General features: G+C 38.1%; 2 protein-coding genes across 7 annotated transcripts in view; one reads left to right on the top strand and one right to left on the bottom strand.

Annotated features, from left to right (window-relative positions):
* LOC109674122 (uncharacterized) overlaps positions 1-13,320 on the top strand; it is a 387,761-nt gene that overhangs the window by 216,338 nt on the left and 158,103 nt on the right. The gene's annotated exons all lie outside the window — the stretch shown is intronic.
* The window catches only part of LOC141416613 (uncharacterized), a 92,308-nt gene continuing 80,117 nt past the window's right edge, over positions 1,130-13,320 (bottom strand). The window contains exons 2-4 of the mRNA XM_074053668.1: positions 6,458-6,584; positions 6,195-6,243; positions 1,130-5,541 (exon numbers count right to left, since the gene is read on the bottom strand). Of these exons, the coding sequence (XP_073909769.1) occupies positions 2,400-5,541; positions 6,195-6,243; positions 6,458-6,584 (3,318 nt within the window). The 3' untranslated portion in view covers positions 1,130-2,399. The remainder of the gene's footprint in view (positions 5,542-6,194; positions 6,244-6,457; positions 6,585-13,320) is intronic.

Here is a 13,320-nt window from a genome sequence, read left to right on the forward strand (position 1 = left end):
CCTCATGGTCCCTTCCTTTCAACAAATTGGAGAGCAGCCTATCAAAGGCTATGAGCACCACAGAGGGTCAGCCTGATCCCAATTCTGTCCTCGTAGCAAATTTTTGCCATAGTTTATAGGCATTTTTTTATACAACTGAACGATCACAGAGACCTGTTTAGGCCACTCATGGAGGTAGCAATTATCTTAAGGCAGCAAGGAAAATGGACTGCCCAGGGAGCTATACACAGGTTAGTGGGAAATCTATTGTGAAAATTTACTCCCAGGATAGAGGTTAGTTAAGTGAATGTAAATTGAAAATATATCCCATCTGTTCCTAAATCACTAAATTTAAACCCAACTTATTTATGATATCACAATCTATTTTTAAGAAATTAGTAATTTCAAGTAATAGCACAGGTTAGCCTTTCTCATTTCCAAAGGTCTCCCTGATTTCTTTATGCTCTTTGAAATGTATACACACTCTGTGTAAGAGAATGGGCAACCCATTACCAAAATATATGTGCAAAAGGCTTTTAATCCCACACTAAAAATGTATTGGAGAACCCATGTAAAAAGGCAGCAACTCAGTTACAGAACAAAAATGAGAACAGTCTCACCTTGTATTTCATTGGATAGCAAAGAGGATGGAATCATGGCTGCTGGGGTGAAACTGTCTTGGCTAAGAAGTAAGAAGTCTCTGATGAGGACTAATTAATGATTTAGGAAACATGATAGCTGAGAATCATGGCTTTCTGTTCATAAAGAATCACATACTAGACTAGAGAGCTAATACTAAGAAATTCCTGTGATACACCAAGGTCTTCCTGACTTGAAAGCCTGGGACCCTACCATAAACAACAGCCTCAGCCTGACCATCCAAATCAAAATATTCTCCAAATCAGCATCAAGGACATTTTGGTGACATAAGACAAATTTATGGGAGGTTTTCTTGAGGCATACTGGGATGTGAACTTGTGGCCTGAGGAACTAATTATCCTGGTTGGTTTCATGTACAAACTGCAAACATCCTGATCTCTGCCTCCTGAGTACCTACTGTGACTGGAAACAAGGCATGTTGGACTAAAATGCATGCAGAGATTGATGAGGAGACAGACGTTAGATTGAAAGAAGCACAGTGAAGGCACAATACCTCAGCACATGCTTTATTGGGAGAATTTTCTGGTGTTTGCCTATCAAAGGTAAGGGGTGATTTGTGTGCCTAACTCACTCTGTTCTCAGGAATATTTACAAATCTCTAATTACAGCAACACAGTGTAAACTATAGAGCAAAATACTAAGTAGAATAAATTCCTTAGGGCATTTGAATTCAGTGGAAAAAAGAAGGGAATCTCCAGACCTGGGAACCAATAGCTCAAACCTTAGTCCTACCTGGTGGACAGGAGTAATCAGGAAGATTATGTTTTGAAGGTGGCTTTGGCAAATACTTTGAGGGACCCTATCTTAAAAATACTTAACACATACAAGAAGACGGCTGGGTTGGCTCATATGATATAATATCAACACAGCTATCAAAAAGGCCTGAGTTCAAATCCCATGGCCAGCAAAAAAAAAAACTTTCCACATTGCTTCCCTAATACAATTACTCTCCATTTAAATTTTGTAGGTTTTGAAGAAGCGCAGGAATGTGTGACGGTTTAGCCACATTTCACACAAAAGTATAGCATGGTGCCTTGTCAAAGAATATTACTGCAAAAGGTGAAGGCATTCCTAACTTACTTACATTGGTAGTGTTTCTGGATTCATTCATGTTGTTCAAGAAGACTGGGGTATGTGAATGTTTTATCATGACCTTAGTGTATATTTCAGGTGCTTGAAGGGTAACAGAACTAAGGAAGGCTTTCCACATTGCTTACACCCACAAGGTTTATACTGTTTGAGTTCTTTGATGAGTATGAAAGATACTGGATAGGGTGTAGATTGTCTCTTATTCCTTGCATTCATAGACCTTCTCTGCACAGTGAGTTCACATTTGTTAATGTCACTGAAAGTTGTTCACATCGATAGCTACTCTCTATAATCTAAGTACCTTTATGTTTTTAAGGGTACTGGGCATGTGAACATTTTCACCACATTGGTTACACCCATAAGGTTGGTTTTCAGTGAGTTCTTTCAAAGGTCACTGGAATGAGTGAAGGCTTTCTCACATTGTGTATACACATAAAGTTTCACTTGTGTGTAAGTTCTTCTATGTGCTTGAAGGTGAGTAAGTTGAGTGTCAGATTTCCCACATTGCTTACATTCATAGGGTTTTTATCCAGTGTGAGTTCTTTCATGTATTTGAAGGTGACTGGCTTGATTAAAGGTTTCCCACATTGCTTACATCCATAAGGTTTCTCTCCAGTGTGAATTCTTTCATGAATGTCAGATTTCCCACATTGCTTACATTCATACGGTTTTTATCCAGTGTGAATTCTTTCATGAATTCGAAGGTGAATGGCTTGATTAAAGGCTTTCCCACATTGCTTACATCCATAAGGTTTCTCTCCAGTGTGAATTCTTTCATGAATTCGAAGGTAACTGGCTTGAGCAAAAACTTTCCCACATTGGTTACATCCATAAGGTTTTTCTCCACTATGACTTCTTTCATGATAACGAAGGTGACAAGCATATGTGAAAACTTTTCCACATTTCTTACATCCATAGGTTTTTGCTCCAGTGTAAGTTCTTTCATGTATTTGAAGGTGAATGTCTTGATTAAAGGCTATCCCACATTGTTTATATCCATAGGGTTTCTCTCCAGTGTGAACACTTTCATGCATTCGAAGGGCACTGGACTGAGTGAAAACTTTCCCACATTGCTTACATCCATAGGGTTTCTCTCCAGTGTGAGTTCTTTCATGAATTCGAAGGCCACTGGATTGAGCAAAAACTTTCCCACATTGGTTACATCTATAGGGTTTTTCTCCACTATGAGTTCTTTCATGATAACGAAGGTGACAAGCATATGTGAAAACTTTTCCACATTTCTTACATCCATAGCTTTTCACTCCAGTGTAAGTTCTTTCATGTATTTGAAGGTGAATGTCTTGATTAAAGGCTATCCCACATTGTTTATATCCATAGGGTTTCTCTCCAGTGTGAACTCTTTCATGCATTCGAAGGCCACTGGACTGAGTGAAAACTTTCCCACATTGCTTACATCCATAGGGTTTCTCTCCAGTATGAGTTCTTTCATGAATTCGAAGGTAACCGGCTTGAGCAAAAACTTTCCCACATTGGTTACATCCATAGGGTTTTTCTCCACTATGACTTCTTTCATGATAACGAAGGTGACAAGCGTATGTGAAAACTTTTCCGCATTTCTTACATCCATAGGATTTCACTGTAGTGTAAGTTCTTTCATGTATTTGAAGGTGAATGTCTTGATTAAAGGCTATCCCACATTGTTTATATCCAAAGGGATTCTCTCCAGTGTGAGTTCTTTCATGAATTCGGAGGTAACTGGCTTGAGCAAAAACTTTCCCACATTGGTTACATCCATAGGGTTTTTCTCCACTATGAGTCCTTTCATGATAACGAAGGTGACAAGCATATATGAAAACTTTTCCACATTTCTTACATCTATGGGGTTTCTCTCCAGTATGAGTTCTTTCATGAATTCGAAGGTAACTAGCTTGAGCAAAAACTTTCCCACATTGGTTACATCGATAGGGTTTTTCTCCACTATGAGTCCTTTCATGATAACGAAGGTGACAAGCATATGTGAAAACTTTTCCACATTTCTTACATCCATGGGGTTTCTCTCCAGTATGAGTTCTTTCATGAATTCGAAGGTAACTAGCTTGAGCAAAAACTTTCCCACATTGGTTACATCGATAGGGTTTTTCTCCACTATGAGTCCTTTCATGATAACGAAGGTAACAAGCATATGTGAAAACTTTTCCACATTTCTTACATCCATGGGGTTTCTCTCCAGTATGAGTTCTTTCATGAATTCGAAGGTAACTAGCTTGAGCAAAAACTTTCCCACATTGGTTACATCCATAGGGTTTTTCTCCACTATGAGTTCTTTCATGAATTCGAAGGTGACATGCATGAGTGAAGGCTTTCTCACATTGCTTACATTTATAGGGTTTTTCTCCAATGTGAGCTCTTTCATGAATTCGAAGGCCACTGGATTGAGTGAAGACTTTCCCACATTGCTTACATCCATAGGGTTTCTCTCCAGTGTGAGTTCTTTCATGAATTCGAAGGTGAATGGCTTGAGTGAAAGCTTTACCACATTGGTTACATCCATAGGGTTTTTCTCCACTATGAGTTCTTTCATGAATTTGAAGGTGACATGCATGAGTGAAGGCTTTCTCACATTGCTTACATTCATAGGGTTTTTTTCCAATGTGAGCTCTTTCATGAATTCGAAGGCCACTGGATTGAGTGAAGACTTTCCCACATTGCTTACACCCATAGGGTTTCTCTCCAGTGTGAGTTCTTTCATGAATTCGAAGGTGAATGGCTTGAGTGAAAGCTTTACCACATTGGTTACATCCATAGGGTTTTTCTCCACTATGAGTTCTTTCATGACATCGAAGGTGAGACGCATGAGTAAAGGCTTTCCCACATTTCTTACATCTATATGACTTCTCTCCACTGTGAGTTCTTTCATGTATTTGAAGGTGAATATCTTCATTAAAGGCTATCCCACATTGTTTATATCCATAGGGTTTCTCTCCAGTGTGAGCTCTTTCATGAATTCGAAGGCCACTGGATTGAGTGAAAACTTTCCCACATTGCTTACATCCATAGGGTTTCTCTCCAGTGTGAGTTCTTTCATGAATTCGAAGGCCACTGGATTGAGTGAAGACTTTCCCACATTGCTTACATCCATAGGGTTTCTCTCCAGTGTGAGCTCTTTCATGAATTCGAAGGCCACTGGATTGAGTGAAGACTTTCCCACATTGGTTACAACCATAGGGTTTCTCTCCAGTGTGAACTCTTTCGTGAATTCGAAGGTAACTGGCTTGAGTGAAGGCTTTCCCACATTGGTTACATAAATAGGGTTTCTCTCCAGTATGAGTTCTTTCATGAATTCGAAGGTGACACGCATGAGTGAAGGCTTTCTCACATTGCTTACATTCATAGGGTTTTTCTCCAATGTGAGCTCTCTCATGAATTCGAAGATGAATGGCTTGAGGAAAAGCTTTCCCACATTGCTTGCATTCATAGGGCTTTTCTCCAGTGTGAGTTCTTTCATGAATATGAAGGATACTGGAATGAGTGTAGGCTTTCCCACATTGGTTACATGCATAGGGTTTCTTACTGACATGAGAAGTTCCATGAATGTGAATGGTACCAGATGGAGTGATGGCTTTTCCACATTGCTTCCATCCATGAGATTTCACTACATTGTGCATCCTTTCATGGATTAGAAGAGCCTTGCCATCAATGAAGGTTTTCCCATAAGCATTACATGTATTGCTTTTACATGGTGCTGTTATTAGCAGAGTTTCCTTGCTTACAATGTTCTCCAGAGTGTGTTGAATGGATTCTCCACATTGAAAACGTACTTTATGTTCCTTGAGTCTCTTTAACACTTCAGGTCTGTAAAACAGAAAATGATTATCATTGTTATGCAACTAATGATTTATGAAGAGAAGTTATGGTGTTTGTTACAGGAAGGATTTATGAAAACAAATGTACTACATGTTCTGCAGCAGGGCGAGAGGCCAGCTATTACCAAAACAGTGGTGTTCATATGTGTTTCCATCATACTATTTCCATGTTAGGTGTTTGACAACACTGAATAGTTTTATTACATTGTAATATACTTAAAGTGCTTCTTGAGATGACTTTGATCAAAAGCAAGTTCGACTGTAAAATATGAGAATGAACAAGAGGACAAAACGTGAAAAATGTGCCAGTCTATACCAGTGCGCATTGATAATCCACTGTGATGCAATTTGATATAATATAGTTAAATTAGTTTGTGCACAGAGTGAGATTATTTTTGTATATTGAGCAACAGGATGTGTCTCTTGTGATTTCTTATGACAAAACATATTATGAAAAATGACAGATATCAGACTTTGAATTTTTTGATTGTGGATGCTTAACTTGTTTCTCCAATCTTAGAGAAACTTCTCACTGATCTTAGCAATTTACAAATAGAAATTGTGTTCTCATTTTCTTGGTTTTTAAACTTCTTGTTAATGCTACACCTAATGTCCACTGTTTTAGTTATGAGTACAAATTACCTCATATTTCTTCTGGGATTCCTGAAGTTCTCTTCAATATTTTCATTTTCTTCATTTGTTCATAAGATATAGACACAGAGAAATCATTAGTATTTAATCAATATGAAAGAACAATTTGAGACCTCAGCTATTTTCATGGTATAATATGATCATGCATGTATTTGAACGATTACTGTCCCTTTTTAAACACCCCAAGAGACAATAGCACCAATGAGCCAGAACAGTAGTGCACAGTTTGAATAAGGTAATGATCCCATATTTACCTATGTAGGACAGGTTGCTATAGGTTTCTAGCATCACTTCTCTGTACAGCTTCTTTTGGGAAGGATCCAAACAGCCCCATTCTTCTAGGGTGAAGTTCACAGCAACGTCCTCAAATGTCAGGGGTTCCTAATATATCCCACACAAATTTGTGAGAAGAATTGTGAGTGTCACAGCAGTGGAAACAGACAATCTCTGTATAATAAATTCACATGCTGATGTGCTCTCCGCATATTCAATGCATTGCATTTTTATCACACTCTCATTCTCCATCTACACTCACCGGCACTTCATAGTAATTCTGACATCTCACTGGCCACAAAATTACATGTTATACACTGAGATTTTAGCAACCTACTAATAAATTCCTTCTTCTTAGTTCCCATGAGAGTAATACCAGGTGAAAATAGACTGTATTAATAATGTTTTTAATACATGAGTAAAAGTTTCATGTCTACTGGCATTGTAGAACTGCTAATGGGATGAACCTCACCAAAGCAAATATAAAGTGTAAAAAGGGGAGTGTCCTGAAACACTTTATTGCAATAATATCCTATGGCATATATACAGAGGGAGTCTGTAGTAAGAATACTCACAATGCACTCATGGTAACAAATAGAAAGTTGGTATGACAAATAGTATTTAATATCTCTTCACAAAAAATTTTTTGAAAATTACTTTTTGGAATTGAGTTCCTCCTTGGTGACTGTATCAAGAGAGAACATTTAGGAGCTTCCAACTGGTTTAGAACAGAGTAATCCAAATTTAAAGTTAAATAAGACTCATGAAGGTTCATTCAGATAAAGTTACAGTTTTGCTTTAGCATGCAAAAAGATAATATTGAAAGGAGAAATGTGAATGAAAGGAGAAATGTGGCATGTGTCCCTAGAAATAGATGGATTTCAACAAGTCATCACATCAATCTAGTTCTATACAATTTTGCAATTTCTAAAATACACCTTCAAACTCATGAACAAAACTACTTTCAAAGTATAATTGGTGTCGTAAATTGCAAACAGCAGTTGAAAATAATTGGAATAAGAAATCGATTCCTTGACCCACTTATGGAGAACTAATCTTGGAATTCCACCAGAACAATCACAGGTTAAACATTAGAGTGATGCACATAGCAAGAACCAGTGTCAAAAATGGAAGAGTAATAATGAAGAACAATGGGAGAGGACAAGGGACAGAACACAAAATGTGGTTTTGTGTAATATTAATAATGCTCAATCTACACTATTAAGGACAATATACTATAAGAAAGACATTAATTAGTAGGCCTCTGAGTAAAGGGAACCAGTCTTCCTTTGACTTTAAAGTAAGAGAAAATTGATTCATTACAGAAGACATATCGTAAAATGGTGGATAAAAGCACAACATATGCAATACAGTTTCTCCTTGGAAACACATATTGTATTCTGCAATGTCATGGACAATGCTCCAATTGCATGGGAAATAGGAAAGATAAAACCTGAATATTTTGAAGTCATGGTGTCACATATCTATCAACCAGCATTTGCAAAACTAAGGTAGAACTAGCATATGTTCAAAGTGATCCCAGGTACATCTCCAGTTCAAGAGCTATGTATGAAGTCTCTGAGTGAAAGTAACACAAAAAGAAGAGCAGTTTGAAAGTCACTATACAAGAAACATACAACAGTGGCAGAAGACAAACAATGAGAATAAATATCTGCAATACAAGCAAAACTACAGGATTAGTGGACTGCGTACACTAATGAATGAGAATGTGAGTGAGAAATGCAACATAAGACATCATGTATGAATCAAGATCTATGCCACTGATTTAGAACTTAGCTGAGTAAAATAACTGTTCAAAATCCAAATATATAAGAAAAGTGTAATGCTTGCAGTGGCAATTGTTGCAATCTCCACGAATATTTCTCTACTTCTAATTATGAAATAGAGTCTTGAAATTGATTCTAATACCCACTGGACCTAGAAATGTTAATCAGAACTATTTTTCACATCCTGGAGAGGACTCCTAGAAAAGACCCAAAAACCATGACCATTGAAACAAAAGTGAAAATAGTTTAGTTCTATATCACATGAGGTTGTTTGTGTGAAAAACACTCAAAACAGCACCCAGAAGGCTTTTACATGGATTAGCTCTAATGCTTTTTCTACTTCCAAAGAGTGAAAAATAGAAGTACACAGTTTAATGGATAACATGGAAAAAGTAGGGAAAGGATTAAGGTGGTAGCCATCTACTGTAGTAATGTGTGTACAGAGACTTTTTATTCACATCTACCAGGACAACTGGATACCTCCTGTGAATGCATGTGTAGATCTTTCCATGTATTACAGAATTACCCTGTGATTTTTTCACTGAAGTTTCCATTGTCTGTGGTTGTGCATCACCTTTAATGTCAAAAAATTATGAGTTTGGTTACTTAATCAAGTTCCTAAGGCCTTAAAAGTTGTGGTCATCTGTATGCCAGAAAAATCACACAATAACCAAATTGTAAAAATTTTACTGAATACCCACATCTCTTGAATGCACAAAAGCATTCCAGTAGCAGGAAGAACCCAAACTTGTCTTTCTGATATATTCTGCCTCTCAGATTTTCTCAGTTTCTACAAAATAGTGCAAAGAAAATGCTTATGAAGCAAATATTTAAAAATTTTCTGTTCTTCCTGCAGTCATGCACACTGTTACCCACCTTGAATCAGCAGAAAGGCCCTCTTTACTGTCACCCTCAGAACAGAATTATCACCAGGAACAATTTCCTAGCACTGAAAGTTTATTTAGCCACCTGTCATTATCTTTTATCTCCCAAGTTCTTCCCCTTTCTTGGGAACCAAAGATCTTTTCTGCCTAGCAATTGGGACATCTGCATTCCTTAATTTTGGGACTACCCACATAATGCAATGCTTCGATTAAAACTTCATGAGTGCAGAACACACTCAGTACTGAAAAGGAGCCATGCAAGACGTAAGTTTCTATTGATCATCACAGAAACCTGAGGATGTAACTTTAGAAGCCCATCGTGTCCTTTTACTCCCATCCCCTAGTGAGAAAACTTAGGCTTCTACAATTATATTTCTCATACAGAACATCTCAATTCAGTCACTTGAAGTTTCTACTAAAAAAAATTGTCAAATGCAAAAACTTGGTCTCTATGAGATGACCAAAATGCAGCTACCTTTCACTCTGAGCCTCACAGATATTCTTCATGTGTTCATAAAGAAGTGTAAATCCAAACCACTGAAGAGAAAACAGTCCCATAATAGCCACAGTTATACCTTTAGAAAGGAAAGAACACCCACTAGCAATAATCTGTGTCTCAGCGACTTCTCAGGGAACATCAGATTTCTTCTCAGGGAACACCAGACTTTGTTGAGTTCTATAGTTTTACATTACTTTTTGGGAAACAGTCATTGTGTTCATAAAAAAATTTTTATTTGGTGTTGATTAATGAATTCTGTAACACTTGCATCCAGTTGACTGATGAGCATGTTGAGTTATCTATCATCATTTTTGCATTTTTATTTTTTGGTTGGACAAGGCTTTGAATTTTGGGCTTTATGTATGCAAAGCAGATTCTCTACCACTTGAGCTACACTTCCTGTCTTTTTTGCTGTCATTATTTTTGGAGGATGGAGCTCATGAAATATTTGCACTTCACCAAAAACTTTGAAATATAAAAACAACTGAATCCTTGAGAAGAGAAATGAATAGCATGGTGGTAGATCAATTTCTGAGCATGAGCAAGGTCATAGGTTCTATCCCAAGCACTGGAAAAAACTAAACTAAACAAAATGATACAAAAAAAAGAAATTCAAGTTTTAATTATAACTATAAAAATAGGATTATGTCTATTATTTTCATTGACTTTTTCCTAGTGTTATCTTCCTATTTCAAACCAAGTAAACAATTGTTCAATTTTCAAAATAAAAGTTGACTGTAATACACAATGTAGAAGGAAGAACTTGTTGGAGTCTGGCAGCTCACACTTGTTATCCTAAATACTTGGGATGCTGAAGGCAGTAGGATCATGGTTTGAGGTCACCTTGTTCATCTTGGATGGTACCATGTATCACCTCACTAGCAGATATTCAGAAAACAATGAAAGGGGCAAAGGACAATAACCAAAGTTGTTCCTATTGGTAAAGACATTCTAAGAGTTTTAGTAATTCTGTGCCAGAACCTGTGATGAAGAGCAAATGCAGTTTTTTAAACATATCACCCAAAAGAATAAACTCTCAAGTGAATAACTCCTTTCTTTCAGCTGATCCATCCCAGCTTCCAGAATTGTCACAAATTATATTGTGAATAGACAAATTCTATGAATGAAAATGCAAACAACTGAAAACTTACCTAAGCAAAGTAATGGTAACACTAGTGGTTAAGACCACCACCTCACCATCCTTCATGTTACCATTATACTTAGATGCCCAATAAGGGAAGCACACACTTGATTCTTCCATGTTCCACCTCAAATTCATCTTACTTGATCAGCTGAAAAAGAACCCTAACTATACAAAGTATCCTAATGAAACTCCCTGCCCTTTCCAGCCAGTCTCTGGCTCACCCTCAGCTTGAGCAACTATATCAATCCTTCCTTTATTGTCACATGAAACAGTCTCAAGGCTAAGGATCTCTGGTCTAGGAGCTAATTTGGGCCCCTCTTTTACTTATAACCTCTCAGATTTGTTTTTACTACTTTGTCTCTGCTTTACCACTCTTGAAAAAACAGCAGGTGCCTTGAGACACCTGCACACTCTGTTTTTGGAGTTGTCCTGCCACTGAGACCCTAAGATCATGTTTTACCTCAATCTGCATTTCATTTTTGGAAAATAGTCCAAAGAGAAAATCAATTATGTTCATAAACCTATGATAATTTTCCAATCTCACCTCTCCCATTTGAAACCCAAATGCCAGGGTACCATAATTGCAGTGAGTTGTGCAATGTGAGCACTCTGTAAATTTAGGGGTGTACAAGAACCCTATGTAGTACATGCCTGGGATCTTGTTATGCATTCAAGACTCTGATTCCACATTTTTACATAATTCAGGATTATGAATTTTACCCTGAAAAAGTTTGGAAGGAGCAGGGACACCAAGGATCCCAGCTTCTGCTGCTTGGAAACTACTCCCTCCCACCACCACCTTATCTAGGAACAGAATCGAGAACTCCAGGATGGATCAAGCTAGTTAGAGGTAGAGGACAGAATAACAGGTTCCTGCTCATCTTTGCAGCTCCACACCTAATAGAGAGGTTGGAGGACCACAAGGCACTGCAGACAACTAAGGCCCCAGACTCCAGTGTTGTTCTGGAGAGACCAATGTCTCTCACCACTGCTTGAAGCAGGTCCAACTTCCTCATCATCCTGAGACTAGGGACACTCATTACAAACTCTACTTCTGCCTGCTATGGTGATTGGGATTCTGCCCTCCAACCTAGCTGAGCACACACATTACAGGGGAGTTTGATTGAGTCCAAAAGTGTCCATTATCAGAAGAAATCTCAGTGATTCAGAAAATTATGGGAACCAGAAAGTCATTTCCCAAGGATTAGACGGTGGTTTTTCCTCCCACCAGATTCTGATTGGTCAATTGGTGTGTCTACATGGTTCTTTCCCTCCAGACCTCTTCATTAGCTATTGAACCTGGGCCCTGTCACCTTAAATCTGTGTGACAGAAGAATTCTACCCACCAGGTAGAATTAGAATTCAAGGGCCAATAAATGATTCTAGGCACAAATGTTAGGAGACCAGGCCTCCTAGCTGGACCTTATGTTCTCCACTGTGGGGATGCGCTGTATTTAAGCAGAACCTGCACCTGGCTTTTCCAAAAGAACTATATTTCTTTCATATGGAAATGGAGCGAGGAGTCTGCTGAGAATATTCCAAACTCAACTTCTAAGGATATAGCCACTGATTTCACAGAGGGATCAGTTTGTAGGGCAGGGCATGTGTGACTTCAACAGAATAGGACAAAAGGCCTAGTGTTGTCACATTATGTTGGTATCAGTCACTTGTCTTTATGGACAAGGATTTCTCACACCTAGTCCCTCAATCTACCCATTACCACACAAGAAAGTAAGAACAAGCTGAGGGTGAGAGGCTCAAAACTGTAATCATAGCTACTCAGGAGGCAGAGATAGGGAGGATTATGTTTTGTAGCCACACCAGGCAAATGGTTTGTAAGACCATATCTTTAAAAAACCTGCCATAAAAACGGGCTGGTGTACCAACAAGTGAACCTAATTATTAAGTAGAAGAGAAGTTGTAGCTATCACACCACTTCCATACACTCCAAAAACCCTCCAGCTAATAAAACCTGCGATCTAGCAGAGAAAACCAAAGGCGTCTTGTTTCCACACTGTACTTCACAGGCTTTCTCAATTGCCAAAAGGTACATTCTGACAAGATCAACTCTGTTAATGAAAATTCAAACAAATTGCTGGTGCGGAGGCTAAAGTGGTATAGGGCCTACCTAGCAAGTGTTAGACAATGAATTCAAACCACAATACCACAAAAAAGGAACTACAAACAGCTGAAATATTATGAAAGCAAAGTAATCCTAGAAAACACTTGTGATTAAATAACACCATCTTCTGTGTGCCCATTGCACTTACATGTCTTTCTTCAGTAAACATAAAATGAGGTAAGGCTCACACTTCTGATATTCCCATTTTCTGCCTCAAAAACTTCACCTAAATTGGTCAGAAGAAACAGAACCCTTAACAAGCAAATTTTCCTGAACCTTGTCTCCTTTTTGACACTGATGAATTCTACGACCCACCCTCAACCTAAGGAACCACAAGGAACAATTTTTATGGTCACCTGAAGACAATCTCAGCTCAGGGGAAAGGATATCTGGTCCAGGAGCTGATCA

This window comes from Castor canadensis, chromosome 14, assembly GCF_047511655.1.
Source record: "Castor canadensis chromosome 14, mCasCan1.hap1v2, whole genome shotgun sequence".
NCBI lineage: Eukaryota > Metazoa > Chordata > Mammalia > Rodentia > Castoridae > Castor > Castor canadensis.